The following is a 20,329-nucleotide window of genomic DNA, read 5'->3' as shown; positions in this document are numbered from 1 at the left end:
ATGAACATACGTGCTTTACCTTCAGTTTTACTTTCAAAGTAAAATTTTGTTAAAGTAATTAAATATTTTTGGCTATTGGTGACAAATTTAAAGCATGGTCTTTTTAAGCATTTTATGAGTAGTTCTTAATTCATAACTACTAATGGTATGAATTTCCTGAATTCACACCAACGTTTTGTTGTGTGAGTAGATTGCTTGAAATGCTTTATATATTCATTAGAACATGGATGTGTATCATGGTGCCCCACTGAGGGGTAAATCTGAAGCCTTTCCTTTGTAGGATGCCTCTATGGGTTGATTTAAATTTTTGAAAGGTTGTGTCGATTGAAGGTCTGAAAAAAATACTATCTTCACAGTCATTAGGAATTACCAAAATCGGTTGTGATCAATAACAGTCATTGACTTTACTGTTAGATATTAGCCTTGCACTTAATATTTAAAGTCATCTGAGCATGGCATCCATAATGAAAGCTATTTTATACATAATTAATGTACTACTGTATAAAGCAGATGAAAGATCTGAGTGACTTTTTTGTCTGTCTTGTTAGGATGGCGTCCTGCATTCAAATACTACAACATGTGGATATCCCTTATTGGAGCAATTCTTTGTTGCATAGTGATGTTTGTCATTAACTGGTGGGCTGCCTTGCTCACATATGTGATAGTTCTTGGGCTCTACATTTATGTCACCTACAAAAAACCAGGTCAGTAGTCTTTTCTATTTAGTATTTCAAGCTAGAAAATGTCGACAAGTATTTATGTTACTTCTTATTCAAGCATCTTTTTGTATATTTGAAAAAGTGTCATGTGTAAAACTTACAATATCTTCTTTCCAAATTTTTTGTTTTTGAAGTACATTTAGTGTTAATTCCTATAGAATTTCATTTGTATCCATGAATTAAATATTACTAACCTAATTTTAAGAAAAGTAATAAACTAACATTCTGTTGTACTTACATGTTTTAAAATATACTTTGAAAGTTCTAGATTTGCAACGATTTAGTGACTACTAGCCAAATATATATATATGTATATTTCTTGTCCTCTTTATAACTGCTGTGTAGATGGAATTCAAGCACTGGAAAGATGTATTTTTCTCAAAATAAGTAAATGTTCTTTTTTGGTTGTTTGCTTTTTTTCTTTTTTTGAGACAGGGTTTCTCTGTGTAGCCCTGGCTGGCCTGGAACTCACAGAGATCCACCTGCCCCTGCCTCCTGAGTGCTGGGATTAAAGGCATGCACCACCACTGCCCAGCTAGTATAAATGTTCTTAACTGAGAAATAATTAGTGGTTGTCATCCTTCACACTGATGATGTCTAGGAAGATCTCCATGTAAGGTGATGGGGGAAGGGCTATTAGGATGGCTCAGTATGTAGAGAAAGGTGTGACAGAAAGGGTGGGAGAGTTAGGTCCACTGGCATAAATCAGAGGTTGAGTAGGTACAGTACAGCAGTTCTAGATAGTGAAATATGATCTGAATGTGAGCTGATGGGCTTTTGGATTCAGATGGTGACTCTAGAAATGGATAGAGAAGGGAGGTGTATTTTTAACTGTTAGGAGCAATTGTTCCTCTAAAATACTATTAAACATACATTAATGTGTTTAAAAATGATTCAAGGCCCAACCTTTTTATTCAATAGTAGAGGACATTTTCATGTTTAATTAGCTTGAATATATTTACTGGTTTTTTTTTTTTTTTTTTTTTGGTTTTTGGTTTTTTTTTGGTTTTTACGAGACAGGGTTTCTCTGTATTGTTTTTGAGGCTGTCGGCCCAGCCCGGCCTCGAACTCACAGAGATCCTCCTGCTTCTGCCTCCCGAGTGCTGGGATTAAAGGCGTGCACCACCACCGCCCGGCCTTATTTACTGTTCTTAAAGTATGCCTCTTTCTTTCAGGTCTTCAGCTACATAATGAATAATTTTTAAATGTTTTATTGTTGAGATTGTTTTAAGTTACACAAACATGTCTACATTGCCATCATCATGCCTTTATTAAGTTACACCTTTTTTCAAATGCAACGACAGACATGATAGTCTTAATGTACTTTCATATACTAGAACTATGTGAAGTTATAGAATAGTAGTTTATTTTAGCAGTTGACATAAAAATGAAAATGCTGCTCAGTTTGCTGTTGGTCTCATTGGTTTGAATTGGTTCCCATGGAGTTACACTGCATGACCGTGTTTTCCCACAGATGTGAACTGGGGATCCTCTACACAAGCCCTGACTTATCTGAGTGCACTGCAGCATTCGATTCGTCTTTCTGGGGTGGAAGACCATGTGAAGAACTTCAGGTAGGAGAAGAGGCACCATGGAGGCATCCTCTGGTAGTCAGTTAATTCTTAAACCATTCATTCTTGAGTAACATTCTATATGGATAGTACAAATATTCTGTCTTACTTGGATGGCCTTGGGCAGTTAATTATTTGAAACCAAATTATACAAAAAATTGTCTTCAGAAAAAGCAATGAAAACTTTGAAACTGTCATTTGAAGAAAAATAGTTTTTCTCTTTGTAAGCATTCATGTTGTATACCTATTTATAAGTTTCTTTAAATTTTGTTATGTGTATGGATGTTTTGCCTGAATCTATGCCTAGCCCACTTGCATACTTGGTACCTGCAGAGGCTAGAGAGAGCATTAAATTCCCTGGAACTGGGTTACAAATAGTTTTAACTGTTATGTGGGTTATGTTATGGGAATTGACCCCTTAAGACAGGGCTTCACTGTATAGCTTTGGCTGGCTGGGGACTCCCTTTCTGTAGGCCAGGTTACCCTTGAACTCACAGAAACCCAACTGCCTCTGTTGCTTGAGTGCTCGAGCCCAGCCATGCCTGGCATAGACTTGTTTTGATAAACCTATTTTTATAATTTTGCTAAGACTAAACAATACTGAATTATTCACATTTCTCAGCAACTAACTGGAAACCACTTGCAGCAGTAAGACTGCTTTTGGCTAAGGAGTACTTGTGTTGTACTTCCCTCGGGAAACGGCTTTATCATTAGTCTGAAACTTCTGTAATATGTTGCTAGTATTGGATTAGATCCCGTTATTAAAGCACTGTTGAGAAATATTATTTATGCATATAAAGTCTAAGAAATTTTAGCCTATTTATACTTAATATTTTCATAATATAGTATTTTTTAAATTGATGAAGTTGTTTAGCTGTGAAAAGGTGACTTTCTTTTGTCATGAGTCATAATCTTTCATTGGCTTCTGTAATATATGCAACATTGTTCTCAAAAACATCTTTGAAGAGGAGATACATTTCAGGAAAGAAGGAGAATTTGTGGGTGTTCCTTGTGTTGCTCTTTTGGGCACCAGCCTAAGTCCCTTTCTCTAGAACGACAAGTTCCCAGAGACCACAGCTTTGGAAGTGAGGCTGCGGGAGGAATAAGGGTCCTGGTAGAAAAGCTTAAATGTTAGCAGTTTTTGGGTAGTTGGTATTATGACAGAAAAATTAGAAATTGTTCTTTTTGTGAGTTGTGTAACATAAATGAAAATATGAACAAAAGTCGCAATTTTAAAGTAGCAAAACCTTGCTTGGACTTATAATTGGATGAATTGTTTGGAGTTCTTTTTATCCTGGTTTAGCTTTTTGATATTTACTAATTTATATAACCCAACTGTTCTGTAATACAAGGTACTCCTTCCTCTGCCCCACAAGTCCTGAGATTATAGGCATGTGTAGCACAAAGAGGAGAGTTTATAAAATTTTGCCATGAAAACTAATACTTGTCTTACCCTCTGTGTTCTTATGCCATAGGCAGCAATTTCTGCCTTTGGCTGCTTTGTTACATGTTTGTTTTTTGTTAACTTCATAAAGCCATATCTGTCTTGCTGTGCATTCTCATTTTTGCTTGGCCATTATTTTCCCTCTTTCTGGCTATAGTGCATGGGTGTACTTTTCCTATACTTCAATACATTTTATAGTGTTACTTTGATTAGTTCATATTTAATACTTGTATTTTTATGATGTTAGACGGGGGCACAGCGTAAATTGCCTTTTCTTGGCTTTTTTGTTTTATTGAAACTAGTACTTCTTTTTTTCATATTTAGTTTTTGTATTTATCCCAGCTTAGAGTTAGAGTTACTTGAAGTTTCTTATTGTTTCCTTTTTCTTTACTCTGGCTTCTTGAATCTAATTTCATCTGAAGTGCACCGTCTATGCTCCTTGACAGGGAAGTTCTGCATTGGTGGTGAGACCTTGCCAGTCAAGTCCTTAGCATAGATTAATGTGGCTTTGCCATTCTTCAGGGAATTTATCTTAAAGTCTTTCTTTTTGATCTGATTAGATTTCTCAGAAAGGAACATTTAAAGCTGTTTATATGTCCTTGTTGCTAGAGTTCTGTAGCCAGGTAGGGAAGGAGGTCAAGGTTTCAGAGTTTTGCCCATAAACAGCCTTCTGAGTCCTCTATTTTAGGTTGCTGACTTCTGCCCTTAGCTATTTTCAGTGTCTTCTAGACCACAAAGGCCTTGTTAACGAGTAGCCAGAGTGATGGGAATGCCTTGGCTCTGTCTGTTTGCTGCTTATGTAGCCTGAGACCCGTGTTCTTGATTCAGGGTTCTTTAACACAGCATCACTGCTGTTTGCAGGTATTTGAACTCTGAGGCTTGGCTGCTGCCCTTGCGGTATAGCATCAGCAGCTTCACAGCACTCCCAGTCATGCAGTATTCCAAAGGTCAACTCCTTCACTCTGCTGCTTGCTTATTGTGTTCAGTATTTTAGTGCTGTTCCTCTCGTGTGTTTTTCATGGATTTTGTGGTTTTATAACTTTAACAGGATTATATTGTTTAGAGGAGAGTCTAATTTACCCCAACAAGAAGCTTTTTAAAAGCAATAATTAAACTTGGAAGGCATTGGTAGATGTTGAGACATGGGTGTTTCATGGCAGGTAGGCAGAGTTGGTCATTTGGCACCACTATTCTTATGTATTGGCATTCTGCTGTCCCCTAAAAGATGTGTTTTGTCTTTGTGATCAGAGTCATGACAACATCCATGATCTAGCTTACAGGAAAGAAAGTATGGGCAACAACTTGCTTTTAAGACCTGCAAAGGACCTTATGGGTTGTAAGATGCTCTCAGTTACTTTATTCTAGGAAGGTGGAGGGGATGTTGTATAGCTGGAGAGTTCATGTCACCTGCGGGAAACTGCAAAGGGAGACAAGACAGTCAGAAGAGGGGACTGAACAGTCTGGGCCATGGGCAACTCCACAGCATCTCTGTCTCAGACAGAATTGATATGTGAGCTACTTCACTAAAATTCTAAACCAAGTCAGTATTTTTAAAGGTCTCTGTTAATATTTTATTATTTTAGAGACTAGTCTAAAAGTTAGTGTATAAGTTAGAATTAAAGAAATTTTAAAAGATTTACTTAGTTTTATTTTATGTATATGTGTGTTTTTGCCTAGATGTATGTCTTTGAATTAGAAGAGGGCATTGGATCCTCTAAAGTGAGTTACAGGCTGTTGTTAGTTGCCATGTGGGTGCTGGAACCCCTTGCCTGGTCCCCTGCAAAAACAGGAAGTACTCTTACCCACTGCTCATCTCTCCAGTCCTTCCTCACCTTAGGAATCCAGCTGATTCTTTGCTTTGGTTTAATTGTAGATGTTGCCAACTTAATCTGTTTTGGTGGATGAAATGGATACCTGGATATTATGTAAACAAGATTGATTTCCTCTTCCAGTTACTGAAAATCAATTTCTATTTTTCAAGACAGGGTTTCTCTCAGTACTTCTGGCTGTCTTGGGGTTCACTACATATAGATCAGGTAGACCTCAAACTCACAGAGATCTGCCTCCCTCTGCCTCCCATATGCTGGGATGAAAGGCATGTTCCTCTGCAGCCAACAAAAAAATCAATAGTTTAAAACATTTAAATATTTTGTCACCTTCTCATGTTTACAGAGAAACTTGAGTGCTATTTTGACACTCTCATTATTAACTAGAATTAAAAGATTTTTAGTTCAATAGAACTTGTTCAAACTGCTGTATTTGATCTTATTTGCATTACAACAGTCTTCAGGAAGCTCTATTAGACTGAGGGTTGATACGTGACGGAAATGTCAGTATGGTGAGATGGAATTCACCTGTTTATGTTGTGGGTTAGTTGTGCTCAGTAAGTTTTGTAGGATTTATGAAATAACTGAAACAGTTATGACCTTTGAAGACAAAACATTGTCATGTCATTTTAAGCAAAGTGGTAATTTCTGTAGCATTCCTAGAAAATCAGTGTGTAGAATTGCCTGCTGTTTGAGAGAGGCATCTGGAGTGAGATTTGTTACAAGGTTTTGTTTTTTAAACATTTGGTGTTATTTATGTGTCTGTACCTGAAGGCCCATGATGGGCCGGTGATGGCCAACTGGATTTAGAAGCAGTCTTGACCTGCTTGACAGAGCTGCTGAGAACAGAACTTGGGTCCTTTGGAAAAGCTGCAAGCACTGGTAATAGCTGAGCCATCTCTGCAGCCCGACGTAGCCTGCATCTTATTAAAGTTCTTCTGTAGCTTTGTTCATAGAGAAACAACATTCAAATCTCAAACTGTTCTTATTTATTTATTTATTTAGGCCCCAGTGTCTTGTTCTGACGGGTTCTCCAAACTCACGCCCTGCTTTACTTCATCTTGTTCATGACTTCACGAAAAATGTTGGTTTGATGATCTGTGGCCATGTGCATATGGTATGTATGTATCAGTTTTGTTTTCTATAGTAAGACATTTTTTCACTCATCAAACAGATTGTAAGTTACAAACTTTATAGATTGGAAATCATTAGGCAAATTTTTAGAATTTTTTGAGATGTTTTCTTCAAAATGTTCCTTTAAATAGTCACAAAGTAACATTTTTTAAAAGATCTAGCTAGATATTTTGAGCTGTTGTGATTTTAACCAGGAGTAAGAAAAATACCTATAATAATAAGTTTTCGCCCAAAAAGTAGTGCTTTAAAAAAATCATTTTGGATTCTGAAAATAGTTGTGAAATGATGCCTCACCTGCTTGCATAGGAAACTGGTCCGTGTTTTGTGGCACATCTTGGCCAGTAGTGTCAAGGCATAGCTGAAAGCCTCCTTCACAGCTATTGGCTGTTGGAAACTCACTGAAGTGGACAACAAGTGTGTGATTTAATAATCCAGACACTTGGATCAAACAGAAAGCAAACTAGGAAACTTTCTGTAGAGAAATAGAAGGCTTTACTTTGTGTTGTGTAATCTTTTTTCCATTTTCAGTAATTGCAAATTTCTCTCATTAATTTAGGATTGAAATACTTTGTTTTAAAATCTTTTTTCTTCCCTTCTCCAGGCACCAGCAGTGCTCTGTCTTTTTGTGTAGTCTTAAGTATTAGAATTCCCTCAGAGAATGAAAAACCTGGTATTTCACTTCTCCCACGTCAACATTTAAGCACATTCCTTCAAACTGATGTAAGAGGATACCTTTCTGAAGGGATTGTGTTTCAAATAAAAATTTTGTTAATATTTTATTTTAAAGGGCCCTCGAAGACAAGCTATGAAAGAGATGTCCATTGATCAAGCCAAATATCAGCGATGGCTGATTAAAAACAAAATGAAGGCTTTCTATGCTCCGGTTCATGCAGATGACTTGAGAGAAGGTGCACAGTATTTGATGCAGGTGACGAGTCTTTCACATAGCTGCGTTTCTTTAAAGCTTCCGTGTTTACTATGTAATTATTCGTGGTAATACAAATGCATATCATTTCTAATGCCTTTAAGGAAACTGTAATTTAGAAATCTGCAGAAATTTTGTGGTATGAGGTGACACAAAAGGCTTATTTGAAAATTATCTTAGTCTGTTACTCTCTTTCTGTTAGATATTTCTCACTCCCTCTACCCACTAGGCTTGTTTTTAAAATGTTGAGTCATAGCCATCTTTATTTTGGCTTTTCAAAAATTCTTGGCTTTTGTATTTCTATTTATTTGCTAGTTCTAAGTTTAGATTTTATGTATTTTATAGGCACCACAATAGGAAATTTAAAATCAGTCCCAGGTTTAAATGCTACTACTGTTGCTTTCTTATTTTGGATTTTGGATCAAACTATTTACTCTGAAGTCTATTCTTACTGTCCTGAAGATAATAGGGAGATATAAAATGAGACAATGTTTACCAACTAAATGTTAAAAAGCAAACATTCAAAGTAAAAACAGCTCTGACTGGAACTATCTGTTAAAGGTGAGGTGAGGCTCCCAGCACTGTCCTGAGCCCATCCTGTTGCATGCTTCCTAGAATTTAGGAATAATCTACAGTCTTTAGGAAAGACAATCAGTGAGCAGGTTGCTAAGCAATTATGACACTGTTATAAGGAAATTGCTATAATTCAATGATGGCAGAAAATTTACTGTGTGATACAAGTGGCTTTGGGAAGGTTGTCTATAATAATAGCTGTCTATGAAAACGGAATGAAATAAATCCTTATGAAGAAGACTATGCAAAAGCCATTTTGAAGGAAGGTTTGGTATATGCCTATATAGTCCCAGTGCTTAGGCTGAGGACTGCCATTGAAGATCAGCCAGGGATACATGTTGAGAACAGGCCTTCCATGTACAAAACAGAAAGAGAGCCAAATACAGTGGTGCACAGCTGCAGACTCAGCAACTTTGGAGGCTGGGGATTATCCCATGCTTTGGGCCCGCTTGGTCTATGCAGTCAGCTTCAGGCCATCCAGGACTGCATAATGAGACCTTGTCTTAAGTGAAAATTGAAACAAAACCATTATTTTTTAAGATGGGTTAAAGGTCTAGAGATAAAATGCAACTTTTAAAAATTAGAAGAACATATAAAACATTCACAGAATTATCTCCTAAGTGAAGCCCAGAAAATAGGACTGTGAAAAATGTCAGAATCTTTTAAATGTTTAATGCATTGAGATTTTAAAGGAAACATAAACATGAAGAAAAGCCCCAGAACATGGGAACACAATAACCCTGAAGTGTAAGCAGGAAAAATACGGTGCATAATGTGTCCTGAAGTAGTGTAAGTCGGTAAATGAGAGGGGAGAAGAGGGAAAGATAGGAGTCAAAGAGGAAAGCTAGACCACAGGAATACATTGAAAGCAATTCTGCACCCCTGTTGACCAGGGTCACTTCTGTCAGATAAAGAGAAATTGCAAGTTTTTAAACTCTGGTGGTAATTCATGCCATCATCACTATTGGACAAGAGCATGGCTTCATGGGTACATCTCTACCCATGTAGAGAAGACAGCAGTTTTAAGTTCCAAGCACAAGAAACCTTTTGAATGGTTGGTCAGGACGGTCTAAGGAACTCCCCAAACAGGGTATCGATGGAGCCCTTGGTTGTCTCTCAGGGACTGAGGGTGGGCCTTTATTACTGATGACATCATATACTTAGGATGTAGGACTTAGTGATTTGATTTGGGTCTTACCTAGAAGCCTATTTTTCTGTAGTCTAGCTTCCATGGTTTGAGAAAACACTATGTAAGATGCTAGGGGGAAAGCTAATATTCAACACAACAGCATCTATGAAATGTCACAATTTAGCAGCATGACAAAATATGCATAAGTGGCACTCACATGTTGGAAGCAACCAACAGCTGTCTACAGATATAAGGTCTACTCATCAGGAGGGAAACCATGCCTGGTATTGGAAACCTAGCCATCATTGCCACTTGGCAGCATCATTTGTAGTAGCTAAACATAATTATAGTTAATTTCAACAAACGTCAGATAATTAAAATGTGAAATGTATCATTCTAGAATTCTGCACACAAATGAAAAGAACTAAGTACTTCAGGTGTCAATACTATGCCTGGTTGTGATATTGTTTGTAATGAGTTAATCCCACCAGCTTTCATAGGTCTTAAGAAACATTTTAATAATAACTTAAATATGTAATAATTTTTATAAACTAGAGCAGATTTCTGCTTTCCTCTCACAGTGAAATAGGTTTGTGGTAAGGCCCAAGAGTAACCTTTTCTCCTAGCGGTGCAGATAATGCTACTGCCACTAGTCCCTCTCTGGAACTGCATTGCCTCAGAAGCCAGAGAACCACTGCCCTAGAAAATTTGTATAGTGTACAGCCTTGTAATCTGGCAATACTTCAAAATAATGTAGTGTTTGTCATCCAACCAACATACCTCCATAGATCATGCAAGTTTTCTCTGTGTGGGACACACAGGATAAGCAGAGCAGTGTTGTTGTTTTGTAATTGCCTAGTGTGCCCGGCCGCTGCAGCACTTCACCACTGCAAGAGTGGCAGAGCTAACTGATAGTGTTCCTACTAATGTGCTGCAGGCTGCTTCTGCAGAGTTAGTAATTCAGTGTAAGTGTCACTGAAGTACTTTGTTTTCCCTTTTCCTTGTGGGAAACTGTCACATAAGTAATAGGTTTATCTTTTTTTAAAATCATTGTCAGAAACTGTTAAGTACATGTTTTTGTTTTAAATAGTTGATTTCTAAACTTCTGATTTCTCTTCTTCCTTTCTAGCTAGTCTTGACCATCAGAATTTCACATTAAGCCAGCATTTGGTTTAATTACAGAATTTAATCACTACTTTGCTAATGAGACTGTTAATAGTGAGCTATTACTATGGTTCATTTCTTCATTTATGTTTTGGGTTTTTGTTTTTCTTTTTAAAAAGACAGTAGACATCTGATCCTCAAAGCGTTTTTAAGCCTTTATTTTTATAGCAAAATGATCATTGTTCTTAACGAACATTACAAGTTACATAATGATGACTCTTCAGATAAACTGCTTTCTTGGAATTTCAGCCTAGAATTATCTTGTGTGGCAACTGCTAAATGTTCTTAGACTTTCCTGGTCAAGTGCTGAAACCAAGGGGTAATGGTGGTAGCTGTTCTTGAGACTGTTTTGTTGTGTCACTCTGGCTGTCCTGGACCTCATTGTGCTGACCCAGCTGGCCTTGAATTGTAGTATACGGTCCTCTTGTGTCTTGTTTCCTGTGCTGAGATTACAGTTTTAATTTGGCAAACAGTGCACTTTTTAAACCTTTTTTTTTTTGGTTCTAGAATTCATAAAGCAAAGAATTTAGGAATTGTTAACAAAATTATTTAAAATATGTTTGTATCCAATTCTGTAGTTAGGCTGTAGGAATAAATTATGCCATGATATATTAAGTGAAATCAGCACCATTAGGTGAACTTTTCAACACTAACCACCTGAAGTGTGTATTTAAAATCATAAGCTTACCTCTTGTATGATTCTTAGTTTAATACACTTATCTTGGTATTATTCAACAAAATTTAAGTAGCTAGCTGTAATATTGGAAATATTTTTACCAACAGTGGAATATAAAATGGAACCCATATAGCATGTTCTTCTGCTATGATTCTGACAACATGTATAAAGTGATAGACTGAATGAATGTGGTTGATGTCACTAAGTGACTGTTGTGATGTACTGCTTTCAGTGGTAGAATCAAACACTAATGAGGTGGTTTCTGGAGAAGATAAATTTTCAGTAATAAACTATTTTCTTAAATGCATACTGCTTCATGGAAACTGGAAATAATAGCTCTTTTGTAATAGCTACACTGAGTAAAGGATTTAAAGGTGATAGAGATACATGTGGAAATGAAAAAAAGAGTAATCCTAGGGAGAGTTACTGCAGCAATGCCATTGAATGCCTAGGTGCACAGAGTCTCAAGGATGCTTGCTCCTTATTTAGAAAGTTAAAGCTTTGAGAAACTGGAATCAGTTGTAGCATGCTTTCCTAGTTTGTGTGAGGCCCTGAGTTTAATCCCTAGCACCAAAACAATCAAGACATTTTAATTATAACAGCATTATGACGTGATAGGTTTTTTTTCCCCCCCCAAAAACATGGCCTTGATAGCATCTTTTACCTTCAACAACTGGCTGGCTATTTTGTGACCTGAGTCTGTGAAACACCTCTCATACTTGAAGATAATGCTTGGTTCTGTTCAATACCCTTGACTCCGCCTCCACCCTGCTTGCCCCTCCCCCCAAAAATGTATAGAACTTTCATGGGTATGCCACCCAGCAGATAATTTTGCTTGTGGAAGAAGGTGTTCTTTATTTTCCCTTAAGGAAAGGGAACGTAGAAGTTTGTACATGAGAATGATGACTATAAGCTTGCAGGGTAGCTTACTTCTTGCTCCTTAATTAAAGAAATGCTTAGGGCAGTGGCACATGGCCAGGCCTTTGATAAATATTTGAATCATTTCATATTTTACCAAAACAAAACAAAAAAATCTCATGATTTTAAAGATGTCCCTTAGAACTATAGGCAAAAACAAATTGGAATGTACCTCCAATATAAATGAGGGCTAAAACCATAAAACTTGAAGAAAACAGAGCAGAATTTTCCGTGAATTTGAATCTGGCTGTGACCTCAATAATGACACCAAAAGCATGAACCTTAAAACAAAAATAAATTGGACATTTCCAGAATTAAGATGTTTTCTACAGAGGACTTTATAAAGAAAGTGAAAACAACTTACTGAATGGGAGAATATTTCAATCAATATGATAGAGGATTTTGTCTTATTAATAACTAAGTAACTTAGTAACTGTTGTTGTGATGAGATATCACGATCAAGATAACTTAAAAAAGTAACAGTTTATTGTGGGTTTATAGTTTCAGAGGGTGAGTCCATGACCTCCATCTATCTCAGTGAGCATGGCGGCAGGCAGGCAGGCATGGAGATGAGCAATAGCCAGGAGCTTATATGCTGATCCACAAGCACAAAGTAGAGCGAGCTAACTGGACCTGGTCTGGGCTTTTGAAACCTTGAAGTTCACTCCCAATCACATACCACACATCCTAATCCTTGCCAAACAGTTCAATAACTGGGGATAAAAATTCATATATATGAGCCAATGGAAGCCATTCTCATTCAGACCACCACAGGTTTTGAGATTATATATATATAATTTTTTTAAACTTCAAAAACTATGAAATTGTTATAGTTGGGTAAATAAAAATATACATAGTACACATGAAAAGAGTTTTGCTATCATTACACAAATCACAATGAGATACTATATCCATATACTTGGCTAACTATAATTTTAGAAATACCAGTGTTAGTGAGGTCATGGAAAAATGAGAACCTGTGCTTTGTTGGTTGTGAGTATAAAGCGATGTTATTCTAAAAATTAAGTTATTGTTCCTCAAAAGGTAAACTTAAAATGACCTTGTGACTATCAGTTATACTGCATCCTTTGACATCGATCCCTAAAACCTGAAGGAACAGAGTTAGTTCCATTGCACCATCATTCACAGTAGCCAAAAGGTACAAACTATAAACAGCTAAAGTCTTTGTCATCAAATAAATGGGTAAGCAAATGTGACTCATGACTATTTAAGTACAATAAAATATTATCTGCAGAAAGGAATAAAATTGAACTCATTTTTAAATTAACCTAGAAGACAGCCTGCTAAGTGAAGCAAGCTAAACACCTTAGTTCTAGGATTTTGTTCATGAAATAACTAGGTAGAAGTACGTTAAATGTCACAAGGGAGAGCATATATCTGAATAGCTATTACACAGCAGTTGTAGAATTTCTGATTGGGGTGATGAAATAGTGGTGTATTACTTGGCAGTATTATGGACATAATAAATACCGCTTAACGTGGTAAACTTGTTAACATTTTACCATGATTTATGTGTGTGTATGTATGTGTATGGACTTGTGTGTCTAGGCCAGAGGTCAACCTCAGATACCATTCTTGTGGATATCATCCAACCTCAGTTTTGTTGTTGTTTTGAGACAGGGTCTTTCACTCTTTACCTGGAACCAGCCAGTTTGTCAAACTTGGGTGGCCAAATAAACAGCTTTCAAAAAGAACATTTGCATGATTAAAAAAATTCAGCTTCCTGATGGTGGAATTTAGAACTCCAGACATTAGATTTACCACTCGGCATTAGTGACTACTACCAAAATATATCATGGAGATAGAGAATACAACTGTGTTGTGATTTTTCTCTTTTAATTAAATATGTTATTTTGGTTAGTAGAAGTAACAAAATTTTATGTCATTAATACATAAAGATGAAGTTAGTAGTTTTCAGGTGTTCTATTTATAATATCATTTGTGTGTGTGTGTGTTTAGTTTGAGTAATTTGAAGTCAATTTCATATGTATAATTTACCAAAAAAACTTTATTTCTTAAAAATTTGCTCTGTTAAATAGTCTGTATTTGAAGTTGTGTTTATATATTTTAGGCTGCTGGTCTTGGTCGTATGAAACCAAACACGCTTGTCCTTGGATTTAAGAAAGACTGGTTACAAGCAGATATGAGGGATGTGGATATGTATATAAACTTATTTCAGTAAGTATGTTCTAAATTGTTAAGTACTTGGCAGAAAAATGGTAATTTTGAAAGCATTCTCGTTTACCTGGTTTGTTTGTTTTTTTATGTAGTCTTTCCTTAATAGGTGTATGAAAATGAAAAAGAACCCCATGAACTGACTGGGTTTTAAAATGATGATCTATTAGCAAAATACTGATCTCCCTCTTTTTACACAAAATATATGTACAAGTACTTAGTGTATGTACAGACACAAATACATCTACAAAATACCTTATGTATATGTAAAACAGTTTGTTGACCTTTCCTTTCTTATTGTATTTTTATTAATTTTTTAGTAATTTCAGTGTATCTGGGACATATGCACTCCCTTAAACTCTTTCCTTTCTATCATCCTTTCCCAGTCAACTTTGAGATTGCTTCTTTTTTTCCTTTTCCCATTGTGCTAAATTTTTGTTGCCAAGCTAGTGTGTGGCCACCCTACTAGGGACTGCATTAAAAAATACTGACTTGTTCTCCCAGTTGCTGCCAAATGCCAGTAGCTACTCAGCTAGTGGTATGATTACAAGTCCACCATCCTCCTCTATCTTGGAATTTCTTCTGTCTATAGCTTGTGCATGTTGTTATCTACGAGTTCATATGAGCATCTTTCTTGTTTCACCTAGAAAAGCTGCCCTTGAAGTTATTTCACCCTCTTTGGTGAAGATTACTGAGCCTTGGGGTAAAGGGTGTGATATGAATGACTGACTTAGGACTAAGCATTCCAGTTTTTCTTTGCACACTCACCGATTCTACTAATTGCCATCTATTGACAGGAGAGGCTTCTGATGTGGGTTAAATCTGTAAGTGCAGCAATAAGTCATAGGAGGTAGTTTTAATACTCAGTTCTCTGTCCATTTAACAGACTAGTATTGGGTTCTCCCCTGGGGCCTGTGATCTATCAAGCCACAGGTTCCTTAGTCCTTTTAATGGTGCCAGGTATGAGTTCTGTCTCATAGATAAGACCTTAAACCCAGTCAGAAAGTGACTGGTAACTCCCATAACGTTTGTGCCGCTCTTGCTCCAGTGGACGTTATCTTGTCTGGCCAGGCGTTGTTGTAGCTTGTAAGGTTTCATAGCAGGGTGAGATTGAGGCTTGCTTTTCTCCTCTAGCCCTGGGCATAGAACCTTCCAGCATCATGAATACTGTCCAGAAAGGGTGAAGCTTACAGGTGAACATGAGCTTGAGGACTCCAGGCTCTGTGATTCAAGTATGTGCTATCTTCAACAACAGGTTTTTAGTATCAAGTTACGAAGGTTAGGTTGTAATAGTTGGAGATCTATGTGACCCCATTGGCCAACAACTCAAAAGATAGTAACCTGTTCTTGGTACTGGGGTAGTTTGTTTAGAATGGAGTATCTAGTTGGGATACCCCCCCATTGTACCTTTCATTATATGTCTACATATTTTATGAAACTTCTACAGCAGTAGGTTTCCAAACATTTTTAATAGAACTTCAATAATAGTTATCCTTCTCTCCCCATATTGCCTCTTCTACCCTGCCTCCTGTCTTCCATCCCAGTTTAACCTATCTTATTTCATTGTTCCCCTTTAATACTTTATACTAGTCTGCTCTGTCTCCACATTCTTAAAGGTCACTTTTTCCCTGTGTCCCCTTAATAAATTCCTGACCTCTGTGGGTATTATTAGTGGAATACATGTATCTGAAAATTCAAAGGTAACATCAAGAAATAAAAGGAAACATACAATATTTATCTTTCTGGATTTGTGTTACCTTATTCAGTATACATATTTCCAACTCCATCAAATTACCTGTGAATTTCATAATTTCATTTTTCTTAACAGCTGAATAATCTTTTGTAGATGTGTCTCATGTGAACAGGAGTGGGTGTGTATTGACCCTGCTTCCTGTGTAAGCTGGTAGGTTTCTTCCTGTGTTTTTGCTGTGGCAGAGTCAGATGTCAGAGTACTGCTTTGGAAGTCTTCACTATGTCCTCTGCTGAGATTTGAGCGTCCATGCTGCTCTGTGGTTCATCCCTTGAGTTACCCTCGCCCGAGTTTGCAGTTACACATACTTGTGTGCCTTTCGCATTTGAAGGGTTGTTCTGAGCGGGGCTTCTTGTTCCCTCTGCATTGGTTGTTTATTCTGCAGCTTAGCTTGGTTTCACAGCACTTTAACGTCCTTCTTACAGCGTGTCCAGTGTCAGGACAAGTGTTTCCTTTTTATTCTTTTGCTGCTTTTGCCTTTCTGGTTCATAGACTTTTGTGTATAAATTTAATCTTTACAATGCTTTATAGAACTGAATTATTTAATAAAATATTTTTTTCCAAATATACTTGTTAAAACTTGAAAAGTACTCTTTTCCTAGTATTATGGAATTTGCTCAATAAATCTAATTTACACTAACAATTCACACTGTGCCATTATCATCATACAGTATTCTCTTGTTGCATATAAACAATTGACTTTAAAAACAAACATCAGTGAGAAAATCTTGTCTTTAGCAAAGTGGTTCTAAGATGGATTTCACATCCAAGTTTTCCTGTGAAATTTGATGGGATTACTTGGAACTCACTGGAGTTATTTCCTTTCCTGGAATTCCTGCTACATCTATAGTTTTTTTAATAGCTTATTTGGAAAGTCTTTCTAGAAATGATCAGAGGTCATAGTAACCCTTTGAGAAGGTCTGAGTTGATTAGGTATGCACACAGGTGACAAAAAGAACCCTTAAGTTGGTAGGTGATTTCAGAAAGGTTAAAGCGTGTGGAGTTTGTGCCTTCTAACCATCTGGGGAGCAGACTCTCATTGTAGCTGTATAGTTCTGTGCTTTGTATATATGGTGCCTCAGAAAAGGAAGACACTAGAAATAAAGATTAAATCATGAGCTATCAAAGTCTATGAGCTGTGGTGGGCTATGCTGTTTTCCTCTCAAGGCTCAGGAGTGTAAGATGGAGTAATTGCCCTAGAAAATAGAGAAGCAGCATTTGGAAAATGGTTTTTATATATATACCAACTACACTAGTAGTAGTTGATCATAATAGTGCTGAAAGAGGTCTGTTGGAATGTTCTGGAAGTTAGCATTGCTTTGTGCTGTGCATCATTCAGCCACATGCAATCAGATAGGCAAGAATGCTCTCTAGTTCTCAGAACAATTAGGAATCAATGGTCTTGTTAGTGTTATTACATTTCGTTTTGTGTGTGCATGGCATGCCATGGTACAAGTATGGAGGTCTGAGGACAACTTGTAGGAATCAGTTCTCTTCTTTTACTATGTGATCCCAGGGAGTGAAGTATGGTTGTTGGGGTTGGCAGTAAGTACCTACTGAGCAAGCCATCCCATAGGATTTTACTCTTATTTTTATGTTTTTTTGTGTAGTACTGGAAATTGAACCTAGGGTTTTGATAAACCACTGAGCTGATGAGGGTTATATCCTCATTCCTACAAAACCATCCACTCTGGTTTCGAGCTCACTATGTCACTGAGGCTGATCATTAATTCTGTGATCTTTCTGTCCTTACCACCCAAATGCTAGAATTACAAATGGTGCTTTCTACTACACCCAACTCTTTGTTTCATTGATTCTTTGTATTGTTTTCCTTGCCTCTCTTACTTCTCCACTTCCTGGCTACTTTTATGTCAATATAACACAAGCTAATGTCATCTGAGAGAAAGGAACCTGTATCAAGAAAATGCCTCCATAAGATCAGGCAATACACAAGGGCATTGTCTTAATTAGTGTTGGGAGGGCCCAGTCCATTGTGAATGGTGCCATCCCTGGGCTGATGTTCCTGGGTTCTATAAGAAAGCAGGCTGAGCCAGGTGAGGTGGCATATACCTTTAATCCCAGCACTGGCAGGCAGAAGCGGGCAGAGCTCTTTGAGTTCGAGGACAGTCAGGGCTATTACACAGAGAAGCCCTGTCTCAAAAGAAAAAGATTAAGAGGGAAAAAAAAAGGCATGAGGAGCAAGCCAGTAAGCAGCACCCAGTCAGGGCTATTACACAGAGAAGCCCTGTCTCAAAAGAAAAAGATTAAGAGGAAAAAAAAAGGCATGAGGAGCAAGCCAGTAAGCAGCACCCTCCAGGGCCTCTGCATCAGCTCCTGCCTCAGGTTCCTGTCATGTGTGAGTGCCTTCCCTGAGTTCTTCAGTGATGTACTGTCACCTGAAAGTGACAAAATGTAAGCTAAAATAAACCTTTCTAGGTAATGCTGTTTCCATCACAGCAATAGTAACTGTAAGATGCTCCCTCTCAAAAAGGAAAAAAGAAAACCCAGAACACCCAACCATACACAAAGTACACACACACACACACACACACACACACACACACACACACACACACCACCACCAACAACAACATCAACAACTACAACACCACCACCACCAACAACAACTACAACACCAACAACAACTACACCACCACCACCAACAACAACAACAACTACAACACCAACAACAACTACAACACCACCAACAACAACAACACCACCACCACCAGCAACAACAACTACAACACCACCACCACCAACTACAACACCAACAACACCACCACCAACAACTACAACACCAACACCACCACCACCAACACCAACAACTACAACACCAACACCACCACCACCAACAACTACAACACCAACACCACCAACAACTACAACACCAACAACACCACCACCACCAACAACTACAACACCACCAACACCACCACCAACAACAACTACAACACCAACAACACCACCAACAACAACAACACCAACAACACCACCACCAACAACAACTACAACACCACCACCACCAACAACAACTACAACACCAACAACACCAACACCACCAACAACAACTACAACACCAACAACACCACCACCACCAACAACAACTACAACACCAACAACACCACCAACAACAACAACAACACCAACAACAACTACAACACCACCAGCAACAACAACAACTACAACAACAACTACACCACCACCACCACCACCACCACCAAAACCATGGGATCCATTTTTGTGTCGGCAAGCCAATCCTGGGCATGGGCCCTACCCTGGAGTATGGTTGAAAACCTTAGACTGGGTAGGTCATAGGCCCTAGGGGAAAACCTCTACTACTCTTTTCTGCTAAAGAAACAGCAATAAAATGACTGCTAATGACTTGCTATACCAGAAATCAATGATTTGCTCAACCCCATTAGTGAAGGTTGGTAATTAACAGACTCACAACTCTATGGCATACTGACACTGAGACTCCAGAGCACACAGCCCTGAAGGGGAAGCCTACCAAACCCTCTTCAAGGCTCAGGGATCTATGTGGAAGCCGAAGTAGAAAGAGCCACAGTGATGGGTGACTCCACGAAAACGGAATCTTCCATGCAGGACTGGATTGAGCCTCAGAGACTGACACTCAAAACCTGCACAGGTTCAAATCAGACAATTACTTTTCTACACTAACTTGTAAAAAGTAAAAACTGTTTTAAAATACTCTCCTTTAGAGTTGAAGAGGCACAAAGACATGAGCCTGATCTCTAGCACTCACGTGAAAGCCTGGGCACAGCAGTGTACCTGTAACATCAGGTTGGAGACTGATGAAGCAGAATGCATGGGGTGGGCTGACAAGCCACTCCTGCTGAATTGACAAGCTCCAGGTTCAAACTCCTGACTCACACAGTTGTAGTGATTGAGGAAGACAATTGATGTAGACTTCCTGCATTCTGCAAATGTGCACAAGTACCTGTACATACATCCATCAACACTCACTGATACTAGCCTTTCAGAAATGTCTTCATATACTTAAAGCTGGCTCAGTCTCAGTCAAATCCATTTTTTCATCTTAAGATATTTCTCAGCTTCAAAGGAATACACCTAAGTTTAAGTGTAGTAGGATTACTGTAATACGTGTTTTCTGTCATACTGCCTTGCAAGCTAAAATTGGAGGAGGCTAGATGGTGCAGTGGTTAAGAACACTCATCTCCTCTAGAGGACCCAAGTTCCATTCCCGGAACCCATTTGAGGTGGCTAGTAACTTCAGGGGCCTTCAATTCCAGCTGTAGGTACATCCAATTCTTTCTGTCCTG

At 37.9% G+C, this 20,329-nt stretch overlaps 1 protein-coding gene across 2 annotated transcripts in view; it reads left to right on the top strand.

The window, feature by feature from the left end:
• Slc12a2 (solute carrier family 12 member 2) overlaps positions 1-20,329 on the top strand; it is a 70,977-nt gene that overhangs the window by 33,603 nt on the left and 17,045 nt on the right. For both annotated transcript variants that reach the window (XM_005069094.4, XM_005069093.4), the window contains exons 14-18: positions 549-704; positions 2,194-2,293; positions 6,566-6,677; positions 7,482-7,622; positions 14,172-14,278. In XM_005069094.4, coding sequence (XP_005069151.1) covers positions 549-704; positions 2,194-2,293; positions 6,566-6,677; positions 7,482-7,622; positions 14,172-14,278 — 616 coding nt within the window. The remainder of the gene's footprint in view (positions 1-548; positions 705-2,193; positions 2,294-6,565; positions 6,678-7,481; positions 7,623-14,171; positions 14,279-20,329) is intronic.

This window comes from Mesocricetus auratus, unplaced genomic scaffold (assembly GCF_017639785.1).
Source record: "Mesocricetus auratus isolate SY011 unplaced genomic scaffold, BCM_Maur_2.0 Super-Scaffold_6730, whole genome shotgun sequence".
NCBI lineage: Eukaryota > Metazoa > Chordata > Mammalia > Rodentia > Cricetidae > Mesocricetus > Mesocricetus auratus.
This window is presented reverse-complemented; position numbering and strand designations above follow the sequence as displayed.